Genomic DNA, 21,045 nt, shown 5'->3' on the forward strand with positions numbered 1-21,045 from the left:
GTTATATTTATTACATGTTTTTATGTATACAAAATATAAAAACTGGAGAGGTTCGATCTAGAATATTTTCTATTAATGAATACACAAACCAATTTTTTGCAACTTTTAGACTAAACAAACTAAAAAATTTATATTTTTTCCATCATTTTTTTTAACCAAACACATGTAGGAAGGTCAGTTTTCTTTTCCTTTATCTTACTTCACTTCACTTTTCCTACGATATACTTATTTACACAACTTTCCCGTCAAATAAATAGAGCCTCAGGATATTACTTGTTTCTTGATTAAATTGCCACTATGAAGATTAGGATTTGGTTCGAACTAAAGAAGGTCGGTTGTTCCCGAGTCCCACATTGGACATGTTGAAAGCACAAATTGAAGACAAATGTACTATAAAAGCTTCTTCAGACTACGTTAGTAAGCATACCTTTCTCGGCCTTTTGGCTAAGATCAAGTGTAGTATCTGTTCTTATCAGTTTAATATCTGATACGTGAGCCATCGGCTCGCATGATATTAAATTAATTTTTCTAGGGGAAGGGCCCAATACAGTAGCTTGCTGCTGGGGCTCTTGTGTGTCGCCTTGGCATGGCACTGCTGCCTTGGCCTGGCACGCCCCACCAATTCAAGGTTACAAAAATTTGCTACAAATCAAGATTTTTGAATCTCAAGTGTTGTTGATTTTGTGTAAAAAATTAAATAAAGAATTTAATTGGAAGTTTGGGAATTTTTTGCATGTTTATTCATTTAAAATAGAAGTAGCAGTTACCCATATTTTTTGCACCTCTTTGTTCATTAAAATAGCAGCAAAAGAATTTGGCAGAAAAATGTCAAAGATTAAGATGATATATAATTCACGTCTTTCTCGGGTTCAGCCGCACTTCGAGATGATAAATACTTTAAAAATTAGAGCAGATTCCAAATTATACTGGCGATAAAGCTTTTTAAACCGATAATTTGCAGGAGTGAGTTTGTTTCGATAGAAAATTATTCCAAATAATATTTCGCTTACATCATAAACATATTTTCCAACCCATCTTTTTATACTCCTAACTATCTTTTTATCTCACATACATCACATTACAAAAAATACTACAGTAATTATTCCAAATAATACTCTATCATAGCCAATCTAGAAAGAAATATTTCACTAAATGTGTGAAATATGTCTGTTTTTACTAATTTTGAAATTTGATCCTTTAAATGACCATTCTAGCACTAAATATTTCACTATGTGTTAAAATATTATTTTTAAAGTGCTCAACAGAATTTGTTTACTTGACCAGCTTAAACATTTTTTTGCGACTATGAGGGTTGAATTGGAAAATTCTACTCAGTTTGGAGAATCAAATTGAGGCGTTCTCAATTTGAGGGCCAAAATTGACACTTTGGAATACTTTCAAAGACAGCAATTGCCTTTTGGGTATGGTTGTGGATTCACCTTACTTTCCGGGTGTGTGTGTAATTAATATTTGTTGAAAAAAAAAGGAATACTTTCAAAGACCATATTGACATTATTAACCCAAAAGAAAAGGACAGAATGCTTGATGCCATGGCTTAGAGAAAACTTGAAGTTTGAAAACTAAAATTTGAAATCTGAATTCATTAAATTATTGAATTGTTAAATACTAAATATGATATACTTGAGTCTATATCATATTAAGTGATAAGTGAATAGTTTATCACTTATTTTTGATAACAAATTTTGGCTTAAAAATTCAAAGCCACTTAATTAATTCAAGTGTTCAATTTTTTTGTCACTAAATAGTCTAACCATGTTAAGATATAAATTTATTAAATTTAAATGCTGAATTGATTTATTAAAAAAGGCCTAGGCAACCAAATTTGGGCAGAGGTTCTACACCACACACACACACACACATATATATATATATGTAAACAAAGATGCCACATGCCTATGCAATGAAAATTTGGTGCAAGTCAATTCAGCCTTTCATATTTACAAGAAATTTATTGAAAGAAAATTTAAAAAGTTTTGGTTCTTGGTATCAAGATATTGGAATTGTTTTCTGTCCTGAGAAGCAAATGGCAAATTGTATACCCCGGGCCAGTGCAATACCTTGTGCACTCGACCATACTAGTCTACAATAAACAAACTCTATGGCAAATATATTCAATTCAAGCCTTTTTCCGCATATGTGGTATTCTTGTTTCTGCTACTGTATATAATTTTAGATTTCGATTTGGTCCAAAACAAAAGACTTGAATAGCAACAGAAATTACCAAAATCCAAGTGCTAGAGCAACCATGGGTGGTACAAAGAGGTACTACAAACCAATTATCACAACAAAAAACCATCCAAAGACTTTCTCAACCTTCAAACCTATGTAGTATTGCATATTTATCAAAATTACGTCTATTCAAGATAATAATTGTTGCACCATTATCTCCTTGATTCTGCCATAGGAAAATTTCTTCCCAATTTAGTTGCAGAGTATAACCATTATATTGTGAAAATAGGATTTGGATCAAATAGAAGAAAGTCGGTGTTTCCCATCCCACATAGAAAGAGTAAAAGGACCGGTCGAAAACAGGGCACTATAAAAGGTTGCTGAAACAACGTTACACAGCATACCTTTCTCGGCCTTTTGGCTAAGATCAAGTGTAGTATCTGTTCTTATCAGTTTAATATCTGATACGCGAGCCATCGGCTTGCATGATATTAAATTAATTTGTCTGGGGGAAGAGCTCAATACAGTGGCTTGCTACTGCGGCTCTTACGTGTCGCTTGGGCTTTGCACTGCTGCCTGGGCCTGGCACGCCCCACAAATACATAGTTGGAAGAATTTGTTACAAATCAAAATTTAATTGTGATACAAATCAGGCAGTAATTTAATTGGGTTCAAATCAAAATTTAATTTTAGTTTTAAATCCTGAATTTTGTTAATCTTAATTGGAAGTGTAAATCAAGAATTTAATTGAAAGTTTGTAATGTCTCTAGATAAATAGTTAAAGAGATGCCTTTACATTGGCTTTTTGGAAGAATAATCAACCATTTTCAAAATTTTTAGTTTCTAATATTTTCTCCAATTCCCTTAAAATTCAACCATTTTCACAATTTTTTAGTTTTTAACATGTTCTCCAGTATTTACCCTAAAAATCCACACAAGTTGGTGTAAGTATGCTTGAATAGTAAATTATTTGGTATAATTTTTTGAAAAAATACTATAACACTTTTTTAAGTAGCTATCTACACAAACTGTGTATGTTTTAAAACTCAACCGGAACTGTTTGGTTGGACCATAGAAACCATCGATCGGACCATTTTCTGGGCTGTTCAGTCCTATAACCCATAAGTGCTGAACCGGACGGCTGAACCACTAAACCATTAGATCGGAACGGTTGTTGAAGAACCGCCCGAGTTTAAAGCTGCATTTATCTTTTGTTCCAGCCGACCATTTTGACTAACAGCCGGACAGTTGACTTTGATTACCAAGCTCATGCGACAAAGTTGCAAATAAATGGCCGGGGACTTTTCTTTTTGGTTTTTTACTTTGTGCATTTTTTTTTTGCCCTTTCTGCTTCATTTAGCTTTCTCTTTTTTTTTTTTTAGTTTTTTCTTTTTCCCTTATTTTAAACTTGCCTCCAGATTCCATGAATTAATTAAAACTCATGCTCACTACCACTAAGTTACTAAAGACCAAAAAAAAAAAATTTTGTTTTTAGTGAAACGTCACTGGTATATTAACATTTATGACTTTTAACATTATTGATTTTTAGTCAATTACTCTTCTTCTTCTTTTTTTTTTTTTAATGCTAATTACTTTTCCACTTTGATTCATGATTTCAAATGCTATATGTTTTCATTGACATGATAAATTTACATGTATAATTAAATATTAAAATTACTCAATCATCTCATGAAATCTTCATTATATGAAATTATTCTAATTATTAAATAAAGTTATTTATGAAATATTTATAACAACATCACAAGTCAAACGATTAATTATTATAACATAACAAATTTAAAACAGTAAAAGTCTGCCTTCACAAAATTCCAAGGTAGAACTCGCACAAAAGTATTTCCACAATAAATTAGGCGTTTACTAGGGAAAGCCAAGAACGTACTAACTTAATAGTGAAGCAAGCGTTACACAGTCATGAAGAAACTCCATTTGGCTTGGGTGACTGTGCGAGTGATCTCAAACTACCATAAGCATTTAAACATGCCTCAGCATAATCTGACACAGCTCTGAAAAGGTCAGGCAACCCGATTTTGAGACTTGCTAAAGACTTCTCCCTCACTTGAATGCAGTGCTTCTGGTGAGCTTCCATTTCCTCTTCCAACCTCTTTTTCAAGCTCTCCACCACAAACCGCTTCTCGGCAAGAGGGTCATTGGGATTAGTTTCTTCAGGTCTATCAGGGTCTGCATCATCATGTGGAGTTCTACGTTGCATGTACTTGTGATACCAGTCTTCAAAAGCCTGGCTCTTGCGCAAATATTCTTTTCTCGTTTCCTCGCACTTTTCCTTGAGCTTCATTTCCTCCTCTTGATGAACAAGGATTCTCTTGACCACCTCAGAAAAGGTATGGATTGCAGATTTGGCGGCGTCATCAGGAAGCTTCTCAAGATGGTCATGCCAAATTTGAAGGAGGGGTTGAATTGGAGGATTTTGGGATCTGGGTGGTGATGATATTGTCTCTTTCAAACTGCTTTCAATTGGGATGAGATTTTGCTTCAACCAGCTGTTAAGGAAATGGATGTACTGTTTCTGATTTGTCATGAGCTTTTCCAGATGTGAATGCAAGTCTTCGACATGATGTAAAAGCTGGCGAGTGCGCTCGTGGTGATGTTTGCTCGTCTCTCTGGGAGCAGCAGTAACATCAAGCAATTTGAGGTCAGTAGCAATGTTCTTCTGATCTTGATGATGCATCCACATTGATTCCCACATCTTGGTCATCCTGCAAAATTAGAAGCACAGATTAAACTCCAGGTCAGATAGAGCATGATTCACTGTATTCCATAATACTAATTAAGGACCAGAAGGTTAAGCAGAAATGAATCCAAGATTGTTAGGAACTAAGGAAAAATTACACAAAACATACTCAGTACAAGGTCCATGCAAAGAAGAACCAAGTGCCAAATCACTTTAAAAAAAGTCTTTAAATGAGAAGCAAAAATAGAACGACCCAGACATTTAAATGAAAAAAGAAATGAGATTTTTTCAAAAGATGGGACTCAAATGTCAAAGTTGTAAGGAGAATGGGAGAGGGAAGAGGCTTAAGAAAAATATAGACAGTTTTTATTTTATAGAAAGAAATCACTGTCATCTGTGTCCCTTTTAAGGATCTAAATTGCAAGTGATGCTCAAATGTGAAAGGGGATAAAACTTGATTAAGAGGTTGAATAAAGTTATGTAGCCACTCACAGCCCAGCCTATGGTTTAAAGGAGCAAAAAAGATGAAAAAGCAAAAATCTGACTAAATAGCTGGAAACAAAATGCAAGGAATATCCAGACTTAAATTCCAGCTGCCATTGAATCTTCAGATGCACCACAGAGTGGATTCCAGAAGCACCAAAGACATTTATACGAGCTGGACCTTCAACATCAAACAAGACAACGCATCCAATTCATGTGGAAAAACCTGCTGTTTCACTAAAGATACAGGAACAAAACCATTCCACTAAATGGCCTTGACCTAGCCCATCCCCCTTTACTCAGAACTACGATTGATGGCTGACTCAGAGTGAACCAAGAAGAAGCCAGTGTTTCAAAATTGCTTGCCATTAACGATGACATTATCAGAGAAGATATGCTCTGCTTAGTGGAACAATCTCCTCTCTCTCTCTGTGAGTACGCACTGTTTTTTTAGCTACTGTTTATAATGTTTTCTTCTCTCTGTCATGGCTCATCAAGAGTTGCTGCTAAATGTATCTCAGCTAGCTAATCAACTTTGATTTCTCCAACTCATCCTAAAATGCCATCTCCTCTATCAAATCACCTAGGGGTGGCAATTTTCGACACGACCTGAAAACACGACACGAACCTAACACGAAATTAATGGATTTGGGTTGAGGTTTCGGGAGTTCGGGTCAGAATCGGGTTGAACCCAAAAAGAAAACAGGTCGATTTCAGATCAACCCGTGATGACCTGATATGACCCGTTTACGAATTAAAAATAATTTAATAAACATAAAAATAATTTTATCTAACTAAACTAAGTTATTCTTTTTTTCAAAGGCATTAATTACTTAATCCTAAATGAATTTATTTAATTTGTGTGAAGTTGAAATTATTATATTTGGACAAATAATATATTATATTATTTTTTACTTTTATACTGTTTGGGATAAAACACTTTTACGGTGTTTAATTTATTTTAGATTTGGTTTGGAATTATTTATTTAAATTTTTATTACTTGATTATGTAATTAGTTTTGTGAGAAATTGATTTTATTAGAAATTACAGTGATAAATTAATAAATTAAAATTAAGTTTCGGGTTGATCCACCAACCCGAAATTTTCGGGTTCGGGTCAGCATACTTGACCCGAAATGGGTTGACGGGTCGGGTTCAGGTCAACAGATTTTCTGGTGGACCCGACCCGCCAACCTGATTTGGACCCGATTGCCACCCCTAAAATCACCTACTTGTTTGGAGGGCTACTATTCTCCAGCTGTCAATTTAGAACTCAAACCAGAGAATCAATTCATATCAACAATAATTAGCCAGACTGCTTAAGAGTGTATCTCTCTCGAGATTAACTGTTAATGAGTAACTTCAACCTAACTAACTTCAATCTATCTGTTTCCTGTGGAAAGTATTCACTAGTAAGTCTAGCACTCTGGTTTAATAGAACCCATTAGACAATTATCTAGTTGGCAAGGAAGAAGAAAGTACACAGAAGTGGAATTACAATGCTATCATGCTACACAAACGATTGAAGAAAGAACATTTCTCAAATAGAATTACAATATGAAGGACCAAAACTGTTATTGAAGTGGAAGTCCAAATGAGAGTTCCTTTGGCATGTCAAGCCTAATATATTTCAATTAAAGGAGCACATAAAAAATATATGATATTTGATACCATTCAAAGGACCAAATAATGATATCATGAGGTGGAGGTCCAAATTGTATACCATGTCATTGCATTCATTGCATGACCAACAAATAAAAGCTTTGCCATGAGCATAAGAAAGGTTACTGTCCAATATTTGGAGAAATTTTTAAAATTTGTGCTCAGAGTAACTACCTCCTGTTCTCTACAAACCTATCATGTCTTTGAGGATGATAGAACAAATGGAGGAAACAAACAAAAACTCACCCATTAATGAGAGCAACAAGTTTTGGATACAGTTGCTTGTCACGGATATCATTCACTTCTGAGACCGTTGAATCCAGTGACTGCATGTCAACTATATATCGTGTCTGTAAATGACTAACAGCAGCCTTCGCTTTCTCCAGTGATTCAATACTTGCACCACGTTTTTTAAGCTTGCTCAAGAGAGTGACTTTCCTCTGATATTCGAGTTTCATATGTTCACCAGTCTGTGAGAGTGTTTAAACAAGAATGAGATCCAAATGATGCTAATAATTCGCAGTTTGGCATCATGCAAAAGAACATCATTACAGAATAAGCAGAGTTTCATAAGTTCACCAGTCTGTGAGAGTGTTTAAATAAGAATGAGATCCAAATGATGCTAATAATTCTCAATTCGACATCATGCAAAAGAACATCATTACAGAATAAGCTACATCGCAAACTGAGACAGGTGACAAGCCCTAGTTAGCACAGGACCTAGGCTTTCTTAGATTGCTTTAGACATGGACCTTTCATTTTTTTTAAAATATTTTTAGTGTAAGTGGCAAGGCTCGAACCTGGGACTTCTCACTTACACCCTCTCCCCCCGAACCACCCCCCCCCGGGACGGGACATGGACATTAATTCTGATCAGGTCAAAAAAAGGATTAGCAACCACAAGTGGTTTAACTATAGAGTTCCAATGTTTTTAACAATTTGGGAGGCGAGAAGAAACTCAGTTCAAAACACTTTGGCACATCAAGCCCGTTTAAACTCAAGGCATGAGTAAAAGGCTAAATCAATTGTAGTCCATCCCACTATTCTCAGCATACTGTGTAAGTGGCAAGGCTCAAACCTGAGACTTCTCACTTACACCCTCTTGAACCTGGTTTAACTATAGAGTTCCAATGTTTTTAACAATTTGGGAGGCAAGAAGAAACTCAAAACAACATGTTTTGGTAACATTACTTTTAATTTTAATGTGTCAGAGTTATTTATACTATATCTTTGAAAAAAAAAAGGCCAATAAGTACCATGCAAAACACTTTGGCACATCAAGCCCGTTTAAACTCAAGGCATGAGTAAAAGGCTAAATCAATTGTAGTCCATCCCACTATTCTCAGCATACCGTGTAAGTGGCAAGGCTCAAACCTGGGACTTCTCACTTACACCCTCTCCCCCCGAACCACCCTACCCCCCGGGGGGAGGGACATGGACATTAATTCTGATCAAGTCAAAAAAAGGATTAGCAACCACAAGTGGTTTAACTATAATTTAACAATTTGGGAGGCGAGAAGAAACTCAAAACAACATATTTTGGTTACAACATTACTTTTAATTTTAATGTGTCAGAGTTATTTAAACTACATCTTTGAAAAAAAAAGGCCAATAAGTACCATGCAAAACACTTTGGCACACCAAGCCCGTTTAAACTCAAGGCATGAGTAAAAGGCTAAACCAATTGTAGTCCATCCCACTATCCTCAGCATACCGTGTACTCCATGTGCATTTCAGAACTACAGTTAATCTGAACACAAGCTAATATCATGTAACTGTAAAAGGATTTACTTGAGCCATTTGTTCAACAGACTGGCGGCTATTAATGCATGAAATTTTTGACACTTTATGTAATCGAAACACACATTGTACTGAGCAATTCTCCTTTCATTCCCTAGAAAGCAGGTGCCAAAAAAAAAAAAAAAGCTATAACAAGTATTAAACCAGTTAAGACATTGGCGTACCTTGACTTCCTCGTATAACTTTTTCTCCCATGCTAGCAACTTATCTAAAACAGTGGCGTGTGTCTCGTATTCTTCTGCATCAGGATCATTATTTACAACATCACCATTTGGCACACCTCTGAACGATCTGTTCCAGGTAATAACTCGCATGACTCTTGCAGCATGGTCAATGTGCCCTGCAAATTGGCAATCAGTTCATGACTTGGAAGAAAAATGACCAGCCCGAAACTTTTGTCACAAGCTGCTGATACCAAGAAAATCTTTGATAATTTAATTGCATCACTCCAGATGCCAAAGAAACTGTACTAACAGCAAAGATGACTCTTAAAACCATGATATCCCTCAATAACAAAAACAATCAGGAGTGTTATACTAACAGAAAGAAAATTAGTGGAAAACACCAATGAAAGATTCCTACTTTCCATCAAATTGTAGCGTCACTAACCTCGATTGTCAGCAAAATTCGAATGATAATGCATTCTTGTAGCCTCAAGCATTTTGGAAACCTCTTGTGCACTCTCAGAAGCCTTGAGAAAATGATCATCAACATCACTCAGAATCTTCAAGAAATCAACACCACTACTACTAGCTACTACTTTCTCAATATTACCATTCCCTACTCCACTAATTCCTGCAGGCGCTGTCTTCGAATGCATAAATTGCTTCTCCTTCACTACTACCACAGGGGTCACCTCTTCCTCCGTCTCCATCCCTCTTCTATCAATTCCAACCTTCTCTGGAGTCTTGAAGTCATCACTGCCACCCACATTGCTAAATCTTCCACCCTCATTCCCATTTTGTTCCTCCATTATATACTCCTCTTCCTCCACTTCCCCCAAATCTGAACCCGGCATATTATTCACCATAAAGAAATAATCCCAAGCCATCCCTTTACTCTCCGGTGGGGGCGGCGTATAAGGCGTCCTTACAGCGGTCTCGGGAGCTATTTCTTCAACCGCATTTCGCCTATTTCTAGGCCTCAATGAAGAACCATTTCTCTCATCATCCTCCTCAAATTCCTCTTCTTCATCCTCATCCTCGTCAATTCCCTTCATTTTCACCCTCATCAGCTTCGACGATGAAAATTCCGGCATGGTCACGGACCGCTGGAGCGGTGGCGATGGAGAAGGCGAAAAGTTAGGCAGAGGAGGAGGAGGGGGTAGGGGGGACCCAGGAGGAGGAGGAGGCCTCGGTGGTGGCTCCAATGTGGGCTCAATGCCGACAGCTGCCGCCGAGGTGGCGGATGGTGGCGCTTCGCCTTGTGCGTAGTCACTCAAGGCGGCGCCGATGTTCTTCAAAGAAACGGCATAACCGGAATGTGCTGAAGCAAAAGCGTTCCTAGCTGAAACCGCCTCTTTCATAAGGTTCCTCCGCTCTTTGCATCTTGACACTGATTCTTCATTGTCTATTCTAGATTGTGTACAACCCATGACAATATTTAAAAAAAAAAAAAAGACACAATCTTTTTCAAAACCCCCTTTTCGGAACTTTTAAGGTTTAAATAAAGTTGGGATTTTCAGTCTGAAAATTTAAAAATTAAAAAAAAATGGTGCTAGAGATTCTCAGGGCATTTTAGCGAAATGGGTTCGACAGAAAAATCACCAAAGATCACATAAATATGGGGGCTACGTGCACAGATGAGTCTGCAAGAGGCTAAGATTATGCAGTTAAGGTGTAAAGATCCTTTTCTCAGCTTTTGCTTTTTGCTGGGGTAGTGGGTGGGGGAGGGGGAAGGGGGCTTCAAGTGTTCAAGAAAAATGGGTTTTGCATGAAGAAGATGGTGGGGAGAGAGTTAAAAATACATGAAAATGTGCACTCTGTGTGTGTGTGTAAATGAGGAGGCTGGAGAAGGACAATGGTGGTGATGGTTATGGTGATGGTGGTGGTGATGAGGACTGGAGGGGGAGAAAGGTGGGGTGAGGAAGCCAGGAAGGGAAAATGAATAAATGACTGGAAAAGCAAGAAAGAAAAGGAAGGAAAGAAGAAGATATGGACAAAAATTTTGGGCAGAGGGGAGCAGTGAATACAGAGCATGGTGCAGGGAGTGTGTTGGGTTGGATGTGGGAGGGTGTATGGCAGCTTGGGAGCTCAATCATCTCTAGTCTACAGTCTACAATTACCCTTTTTGAAATTAGCCTCCTATAACGGTCACATTTCACGAGGTAGGACGACAGCGTTTTGTAGTTTGTACTTGTACTAACTGTCTATCACTATCTGCATTTTGGGCTTTTTTGTGTTCTCTTTCCTTTGGGTTATTGCGGAGATGTTTATTGCGGAAATGTTTGTCCCAAACGGAATAATATACTGCCTGCTGTTAACGGAGTTGGACACCTCAAGCCCACCCTATTTGATCCCAAAAAACCAATTGTACTTAAATTTCAATCAGATTGGATAAAGTTTAGACTTAAATATAACCCAAATATGAGCCTACCTTGAGCCAGACTAGGTTCATGCTCAATTAAAACTCAACCCACATCAGTATAATTATGTATATAAATATATATAATTATATCTATAAATTATAATTATACATATTATGACATAAAATGTTAATAATTTATATATAAATTTATAGAAAACTCATATAATAATATTAGTTGAGTTTGAGTCTTTTAATTTGAATCTAAAATTTAAAAATTCGTATTATTTGTGAGTCAAGTCTAGACTTGTCAAAACCTGCTCAAAAAACCTAATTGACACTCTTACTATTTGAGTTTAAACAAGAGAGACAAAAGAAAATAGAATACTTAAAATTAATATTTGAAGGCATAGAACAGATGGCATCCTTTATTGTAATCTACATTGAATTGCCTTAAATATAGATAGATTTTTCAAACTTGGATTTCAGCCACACGATAAAGAAGTTATCATGTAAGTTAAGGTAAACTACCTTGTAAAGGTATTTAAAATTGAGTTATTTATTCGTGATAAAAAGTGAGGTCACTCAAATTTTATCAAAAGATGCATAAGTGAATGTCAATGGAAAAAAAAAAAAGTAGTCAAACTTTCATGCCGGGTTCACCGTCCTATACTTTTGTGCTTATTATGTGTCAAGAATAAGAAAGTCTTTTTTGGGCAAAAAAAAAAAAATCTGCCTAAGAATTCTTGAAATTTTATCTTGTCAATAGCATAGCATAGAGAAACATTTCTCTGGTGTATCAAAAGTGAATATGCAGAGCGCGCGGCAGAATCATATTTTATTATTTGAATGCAAAACCAGATTGGTCCTTCAAGTTTCATAATTAGTCTCTATTTCATCATTCTGATGGCTGTGAATCAATAGCACTAGTCTTATATGGGCTTTTGCTGATCTATTCTGCACAATATATAATTGATTAGGTAAAATTTCCGTGCACAGACATTACATGGACTAATGGGTATTGATGCAAGTCACATATATGTAAAATTCGATATTCAAATTCAAATTAAAACAATGTGGTAAGTATCTAAACTCGTCAATATATCATTGATAGTGTAAAAAAGATTAATTTATATTTTAAACTAACATATGTAATAGAAATACTTCGATAATATAATTCCAATTTGCTATTTGATAACTCAAATCATAAGTAATTATTCCAACAAACATTTCACATAAACTCAATACATTTTTCTTTTTTAACTTTTAATGCTTGAGTTAAAAGACAATACTATATCTAGGTTTCTCAAGTTCATCATGTTGTCAGTTTAGAAGTACAGGAACTTCATAGGAATTCCCCTCTAGAACTTTGGTCACCTCTTCGTCTTTATCTAACATAATTAATCTAACTCCATAACCCTCTGTAAAACTCAAGAGTACCTTACAAGTAGTTTCCTTCACAGAAAAAAAAAAGAAGGAAAAAGCTGTCCCTGACCTCACGCATCATTGGCTTTCTATGTTTATATCTATCATTTCATGATCTGTAAAATTTCATTGCACTGGCAAATGATTAATAGTATATTTCTCGAAGAAAATTACCTTGCTAAAGGCATAGCCTACTATCATGATCAACAGTAATGGGGTCATTGTTACTTCGGCTAATAATCATGATTCTTCACTAATCAAATGTAATTAGTAATGTAGGTCTAGTTGTGTCATAAGAAAAGGGCTAAAGGGAGGTAGTTATCCAATGCATGTCGACCTAATTACGTTGATAATCCCGTAGGTTGAAATAATTATCATGAACACGGTGAATAAAGAAAGAAATTAGGGAAATATTTTCTTTATTTCTCACTTTTTGGTTACAATGGTCTATGATCTATTTACAGGCATATAGTAATATTAAGTATAACGAATCCAGACGAATATTCAAATGATTAACTAATATATATATATAGACTTTGAATTCAAGGTAATATTTACAAACAATTCACTCCAGCAAACACATCATGCATCATGGGATCAATATCTTCCACACTGATCCATCTTTCTCTAGGTGGATCTTTTCTTGGTTTGATGAGAAGTTATTGTGTTGATTAAACTAGATGAAAACCATCAAGTGTATTTGAGTAAGCAAATGAAACCAAAATCTAACTCCCCGGGAGATCGCTACCCAACCATCTAATGGAATTGCAGATCCCTAACAAATTGCTCGAGCCAAAGCAGGAACTAATTCGTAAAGCCTGTCACAAATGGTAGATTAGCAAAAAAAAATGTATGGCTACTGAGGTTGGATTTGAAGTTATCTCTCCATATTTCTGAAGTAAATTAATGGTAGGGATGGAGTTAGCAGGCCATAACATGTAATTCGATTCCTTCCAATTAGGCATATAGTTATAAACTAGATTTAACAATAAGATATATTAGTTGGATAATATACCAAGCTTCTAAGATTTTTCTAATCAATGTAACGGCTCTGTTTGTCATCCAAGTTTTTAGTGTGTTTAGAAATATAAAATTGTTACTAAAACATCGTACTTACTAAAAACACCTCAAAAAATACAATAGTTTTTTTTTTTTTCAAAAAACTCCTATTACCCTAAAAGCACCCCACCACCATCTTTACCCTTCCAGCACCACCATATCCTCCCTCTTCATTCTCCCTTACCGGCCTTTCTCCTCTCATCTCATCCTTTCTTGTCTCTCCGCCTACCACCTTTCTCCTTTCTCCTCTCAAGTCTCATCTCATCCCTTCTTCTCTATTGTAAGGGATGGCCAATAGGAGCGGGTTTCAATTTTTTCTACCCTATCATATATGATCTGTCTTGAAATCCAATGATTTAATTGCTCCATAACCGAATGATTTTTTACACTCTTATGAATGATTCTCAAATGTTAGCATTGGTCTGTCCCAAGTATAAGAATCATTCGGTTAAGGAGCAATCAATCATTGGCTTGTAAGACGGATCGCATATGATAGAATAGAAGAAAATGAAGTTTGCTCCAATTGGTCATCCCTTGCAATTGAGGACAACTTTTAAAAGATTGATTGTGGATGAAAATTTTTCGATATTAAATTTTTTTAGCAAATGCAATTAGAAAATCTGGTGCAATTCTATACTGAATAATTTCTCAAAAAACTCAAGATCTATTCGTGGATGGAGATAACAATGAGAAAGAAGAATTAGCAGACGTCGTACGTGGATAATGAATAAATTCATAATCTAGCAAACATGCTTGATTAGAGAAAAAGGAGAGATTGGTCAGAGAAACCATCAAGTAAGATGTACAATATTTCAGCCAAGAAATTAGAAAAGCAATTAAGGAATCAAAGAGTCACAATTAGACCGAGATCAAAAGGAGGAATTAGAAAATAAGTACAAAATTTGCAAACAAAGCCAAATCACCCAACCAATATCAAAAGGATATTTACATTCGATACCTTTTCAGATAACTTATCCCACAGTAACAACAATAGAAAAGTATTGAATACCTTATCAAAGAATAGGAAGTAGCAATACTTTCACAAAAAACTAGAGAATACTAGCAATAGGCAGCATTGCAGAAACTCTCATGCATCAATCCCTAACATTTTTGGCTTGTTAGAATACACAAACAATTTTTGTTTATTTAGATTTGGGTCATACACGAATTTCTTGTCTTATCATTATCTATCCAATATCCATGTTATATTAACTTGTTATAATTCAATATCTAAAACACGTCCAAGGTTTTTTCTACTTTTATTTAATAAGTTTATGCTAAAATATTAAATTAATTTTGATAGGCCTCTGAATCAATTCTACGTCCAAACTACCCATCCAAGTGTTAAGCTAAAGAAGGAAATAAACACTTTAGAAACTTGAAAAATGCCAAAAAGAATTAAGAAATAATTTTAGCATAAACTTACTGATAAAAAGCATGACTAAGAAAATTCTTGTCTGCGTAAGAAACCCCCACTTTTTATTGGATTGTAACATATTAAAATAAGGTTGTAACCAAAGAACTTTCCATTAAAGGATAAATTTGAAAACATTTTTTAGAATAAAATTAAGAAAATTAGTTAAAACTAGCAAGAAAAACAAAAGACAAAGCTATCAAATGTGATTTTGGGTGGGCAAGGACAACGACTGCCATGGTTTGGGTCAGCTTGCCATTTTTGCCGGCAAAGACAAAGCTAGCAAACATTTTTTTAAAATGCGGTTTTCTTTAGTTTTTGTTGTTCTTGAGTGGACTTGTATGCATTTGTTATTGTGTATTCGTGCTTGCTTGTGAAATAAGAGAAGAATTCCAACCATTTTAAGGCTAGAAAGAAGTGGCGATGAGACAGAGAAAAAGAAGAAATAATGAGCTTTCTGTTTTTCTTTTTTGTGAAATATTTGCCTTTTCTTGCTTTTTCTCCCCAATCTGATACAAAATTTGTTGTCCTTCTCTACATGTTGGAAATTTTCATTATTGTTGTTTTAATGTTGACCCTGATTTCTATTTTCTATATTGCCTTTGATTGGCTGATTTTTTTGTCCCGGAGAAATATTAATCGGTAGTGTCTCTATGTAAGGATGAATGCTAGTGGTTGCTTATATCAACTTTTGGCGAAAACCATCGCCTATTAAATCTAAAATTTTTATGGTGATTATTAAGAAATAAATTAATAACAAAATTGTGAAAGCGTACTTGGATTCATGTTGACTAAGTGATACTTGAATCCCCAGAGATTTTTGGAATGGACTTTCAGATCAACACGTATTTGCTAATTCTTTGAAAAAATCCTTTATTTTTTCTTTGATATCTTTCCTGACGATGAGATATGGAAAGAGCTATTTTTATGGTACTAAAAATATGACAATAATAAAACGTGTAACGTAGAGACCATAATCTTATTTATAGATAACTTTCTTGTTACCTTTCAGATTCCTATTTCAATCAATTATAGAAATAGAAATAACCCTTAAATTTCTACATATTAAAGGTCCACATTTTATTAGATATATTAAAATTCAAATCATAATTGATCACTTTAATTGGATTTAATCTTATTTGACAGTTTGCAATACATAATTATTCATATATAAATCCAACGTTGGATTAAGGATTCAACAATCTCCCATTTGGGCTATAGGTGTAATCTTATAATTATAATTTGCAATTAACCGTATGAGTTTAATTTTACTGTCATTATCAAAATGTATCTACAGCCAATTCGGTCCATCGATTACACCAACATAGGATCAAAATGACTTTTGTTATAATTTCGTAATTCAACTCATCAATGGTCACATATGTTGATGCAATTGAATGGCATGAATCATGATGTGGATGTGTAGCATGAAAATTTCATGCCATGTGATCATAATATGATTATTTTCAACTGATCCATCTTAAAATTTGTGAGATCAAATCATACCACAATTATAGTGTAATAAATCCAAACTTATTTATGCATAAAATATTCTTAATATATTAATAATCAAAAAATATAATATCATAAGAATATTTAAAATAATAAATTTTTATTAAAATTGAACATCACTTAATAACATGACACCCATATGAGCAGTAGTATGCTCATCAAATATTTTGGGTGACAATCCTTTAGTAAGTGGATTCGTAACCGTAGAGTTTATCTGTGAGGACCCGAAAATTTTGTTATTTTATCGAATGTTATTGGTTTATTTAAATATTTATTCACCTGCTTTCTCCGAATAATTTATTTCAACCATTTTAAGTCTATTCATATGAAACAATGTCTTTCTTATGCTTTTAAAACGTCCCGTTAGCAAATTTAATTTTCGAAGGTTCGTTTAAGTGAGGAATAATGAGTACGCGTGTTTCGAGGCGATATTCTATCTGAGAGTGCAATTATCTTGGAGAATTAAGAATGATTAATAGTAGATTAAGAAAAGTTAATTGAGAGATTAGATGTGAGTACGTTAAAATTTAAGCTTATACTGTGCGCGCGTTGAAAGTTTTCCGAAAGACGCACTGGTACAAATTAACTGGTGATTTGAGGAATTAATACTACACTCATGTGAGGACTCATGTTTTATTTCTAAAATAGTTATTTTCATGATTATTTACCCAAGTATTAGTTAGTTATACTATCGCTACAAGAATTTTTTAGAAATTTCATTTTAACGCGTACAAGTCGGAAGTTCTCGTTTTCGCGCACGTGACTAATTGAGGGACTTTGGACATTTACTTTTAGACTATTAAGAGTGAATAATAATAGTGTTAAAGGAAGTGCATTGGAGGTTTAGTGCACAAGTGAAACAAACCCGAGAGAAAATGGGCACGAAACGCGCGCGTACGCGCACTATTGGAGAGTTGACTTTTGTGCACCTTAAGGCCTTACCTACCAAGCTTACTCAAGAAGCTAAACAACACTCTCTACTCTCTCTTTTCTCTCTCAAGACAGCCGGCCACACAAGGAGGAAGAAGACCCAAAACTTCTTCATCATCTCACTAAATCTTGCACCAAATCCCTTCAAATTTCTACCACAAACTCAAAACCACTTGGAGATCATCTTGAACTAGGAAAGGAGCTTCATTCTCACGGTTTTCTTGGAGCTCAAAGGACCGAAATTTTCTGGTTTATCATCATCTAGGAGGTAATCATCATCCAACCTTTGAATCTTAGCGTTTGCAAGTTAGATTAAACTTAGAAACTTGTAGCTTCATGTGGGTAGCTTTGGATTGTTGAAAATCATGTGAGTGGGCTCTATGAAATTCCACAATGGACTTGATGATCTGATTTGATGAGATTGAATGTTATTTGTGTTGATTAAGTGTTAATCTAGTAGAGATAAGTGGAAAAAGTGAAAAGAAAATCAAAGGAAGTGATGCATGAGGAAGGGCCGGTTCTGCCCTGTCCTTGCCGCGCCTTCTGGTGCAATTTCTTGTGGTCAAATTGTCTTGATTTTGATGTAAATATGTTGTATAGGTTGTGTGGAAAGTTTCCACCAAAATTCACTTGATTTGGTTGGGTAAATGTTTGGATTTCGAAATTTCTTCATGGCTGGAAAACGTGTCCAGAGTTACTCTGGCAGCGAATTTCAAACGACTATAACTCTTTGCTCCGATGTCGAAATCGAGTGCCATTTATGGCATTTGAAACTAGACATTTTTAGTTTTTTAACGGTATATAATGTATCCCCTAATTCCACTTGAGTGAACCGTACCAGCCTTTCAAAGTCACCTGTCCTTTTTCTTTGCTGTGCTAGAAAACCTGTTATGAGCTACGACTTGTTGCTCGAATATGAGTTAGTTATGGATAGAATTTCAAAATAATTTCTTCTCAGAAATTGTAGCTTTATGAATGTAGTTTCCAACACCACCAACCACACCCAATTCCAAGTTGAATTGAGTGACTTGTGGCAGAATTACAAACCTACTTCAAAGAAAGAAAACCCTACGTTTTGGCTAGCCAATGGCTTATTTTGAATTGGGACTTGTTATTTTGAAACTCTTGGTGTTAATCACCTACCAAATATATTTTGGATGTTTCTTAGACCTTGTCTTTATAAATGAACCAGATTTGAGTCGATTCCATTGGCCAAAAGCTAGAAAAAGGAAAACGGAAGTACAAGGCAGATTTGCCTTGGAAATTCTTGGAATTTTAGTGGCTTTGTTAACTGACCTTCCGTGCAAATTTTTGCATGAAATTTGACAGAGGAATAGCCCTTATATGGTAGGGTAATACTACAAAATTTGGTACCATTCCAAGTCCTTCTCGATGCCGAACTGAAGTCTCAAAGTTTATGTTCAAATCTGGAAAATCTTTGTTTGGTGAGAAATTTTCAGCAACTTTGAGCTGCTATATCTTGACGCTCAAAACTCCGATTCTTGTTCCGTTTGTGGTGGTTTAAACCTTGATTATAACTCTAATTGAGTTTCAAATTTTAGAGGCTAGTTCACATTGTGTGAATTTTGCCAAATTTTCAAAGTTGGCCAAAAACCAACCCCAGAACTGTCTTGGTAGTCCAAATTAGCAACTTGAAGCCAAAATTTGAGTGTCTTCCATTTTGAATCATGAAAAAGTATTTTCTAAGAACTTTTAGTACTTTGGAAGTAGTTTCCAACGGTACCAAGGTTTCTAATTTTGGACCTACAGAGAGTGAGATACGATTTTTCAAAGATTGCTTGTCAAATCTAAAATTTCCAACCTTAAAGGAAATTGAGTTTTTAGAACTCTCCATTTTCCTTCGATATTGCCCGACCGTTCTGCACTTGATTTCAAAGATAAAAATTAGATTTCTTTGCATTATTAAAACCTCACTTTTGAGTCTCGATTTGCGAGTAATTAAGGCTCATTTTCATGATTTCTTCTTAGATTGTACAAGAGTGCAATTTTTCTCGATAATTAGGGATTTTAAGCTATAGTGTGTAATAGTTCATTATTAATTGTTCAGGCACTCAAGAGGATCTCACAGGAGACGCCTAAACACACAATTGTGCTTGCTTCCTTATTTTACTTGGGAGCAAATTATCCCAGTGGCCACTAAACTTTTGCCATCGTCGAGTTTTGGTCACTCAACTATTAAAAATCTGGTTTTGACCACCAAACTGTATAAAAGGTAGACGCGAGGCCATTCTGTTAGATTTAGTCGTTAACTTCACTGATCTGTCCGTTTGTACGATTTCCAATACAAAAGGTAGGGTTAATTTAGGAAGTTGAAAATAGATCTTCTTGTTCTTCTTGTATAAAGCTAATAAAGATTACTTACCCGAGAGAAACTACAAGAGAAGGAAATGGAAGAAGCCCAACTTGGATTAGAGGAAGTAGGACTAAGATCAACGCCACCAAGAGCCGGACCAGCAAGATCCATGCCACCTACATCGATGGCACCCATTTTGCCTACTTGTGTTTGTGGGATGAAGACAATAATAATAACTTCATGGACTGCACAAAATTCGGGAAGAAGATTTGCCAAATGCGCATTGGGGAAGGTTTGTAACATCTTTTTAGATACTTAATTTATTATTGTGTAAGAAATATAATGAATTTTTTTTTTTTAAGGATGGTTGTGGCTATTGGGGTTGGATAGATGATGAAATGTGTGCTCGATCTACAATGATTATACCGGGTCTACTCAGAAAGATCAATGGAATGGAGGAAAAAATGGTTGAATTTGAAAAAGCTGCAAGAAAGTGGGAAGCAAAAGCTGTGAAATTGGAGGGTAAAATGAAGCCACTTAAAATTGAAATTGCCAAGTACAAATCAGCCAATAAGCGACTCATTCGATGTGCAGTGTTGCCTTGGCTAATAGTTGTCTTAGCAATGTTTGTTAGGAGAATAGATAATTCTGGTGGCATGCTACAAATTTGTGGCATCGTTGAAAATCACTGAAGAATAGCTACTCAGTTGGTTGTAATGGTAGCATATTGAAAGGGAAAGGGCAAATGGCTTTATAAAGCCCCTTTTGTACCCCTCTGTATAAACATTTTGATGTATAAAAGTTAAATTGTTCACATGAATAAATAGTTATTATTTGGTGTCAAAAAAGGTTTGGAACAATACATTTCAGTTCTACTAATTTCATCAATCAATTACAGAGATATAAGAACTAAACAGAAGTGCTGCATTAACATAAAACAATCTGCGTAGATTGGACAAAATAAATTGTTTGTACATGTGGACCAAGTTCGTAATAGGTCAGCATATCAAATCCAAAACAAAC

At 35.2% G+C, this 21,045-nt stretch overlaps 1 protein-coding gene and 2 non-coding genes across 3 annotated transcripts; 2 read left to right on the forward strand and 1 right to left on the reverse strand.

The window, feature by feature from the left end:
- Positions 1-423: 423 nt before the first annotated feature.
- LOC113781871 lies at positions 424-619 on the forward strand. The gene has a single exon (XR_003469770.1). It is a non-coding gene; the product is annotated as a U2 spliceosomal RNA (small nuclear RNA).
- Positions 620-2,590: 1,971 nt separating this feature from the next.
- LOC113781810 lies at positions 2,591-2,786 on the forward strand. The gene has a single exon (XR_003469715.1). It is a non-coding gene; the product is annotated as a U2 spliceosomal RNA (small nuclear RNA).
- A 1,223-nt stretch (positions 2,787-4,009) lies between these two features.
- On the reverse strand, positions 4,010-10,451 carry LOC113781140 (nitrate regulatory gene2 protein). The gene is made up of 4 exons (XM_027327002.1): positions 9,455-10,451; positions 9,010-9,185; positions 7,292-7,515; positions 4,010-4,925 (listed from the first exon to the last, which is right to left on the reverse strand). Exons 1-4 carry the CDS (start codon positions 10,437-10,439, stop codon positions 4,121-4,123), a joined length of 2,190 nt encoding a protein of 729 aa, XP_027182803.1. The 5' UTR covers positions 10,440-10,451; the 3' UTR covers positions 4,010-4,120.
- Positions 10,452-21,045: the final 10,594 nt, after the last annotated feature.

This window comes from Coffea eugenioides, chromosome 8 (assembly GCF_003713205.1).
Source record: "Coffea eugenioides isolate CCC68of chromosome 8, Ceug_1.0, whole genome shotgun sequence".
In the NCBI taxonomy this organism is placed as follows: Eukaryota; Viridiplantae; Streptophyta; class Magnoliopsida; order Gentianales; family Rubiaceae; genus Coffea; species Coffea eugenioides.

Bases quoted from the DNA above. Each gene is read 5' to 3' on its own strand.
- LOC113781140 (XM_027327002.1), bottom strand. From the start codon at position 10,439: ATGGGTTGTACACAATCTAGAATAGACAATGAAGAATCAGTGTCAAGA. The intron at 7,516-9,009 runs GTACGCCAATGT...ACACTCTCACAG, and splicing joins AGTTATACGAGGAAGTCAAG to ACTGGTGAACATATGAAACT. The intron at 4,926-7,291 runs GTGAGTTTTTGT...CTAATTTTGCAG, and splicing joins CTTGTTGCTCTCATTAATGG to GATGACCAAGATGTGGGAAT.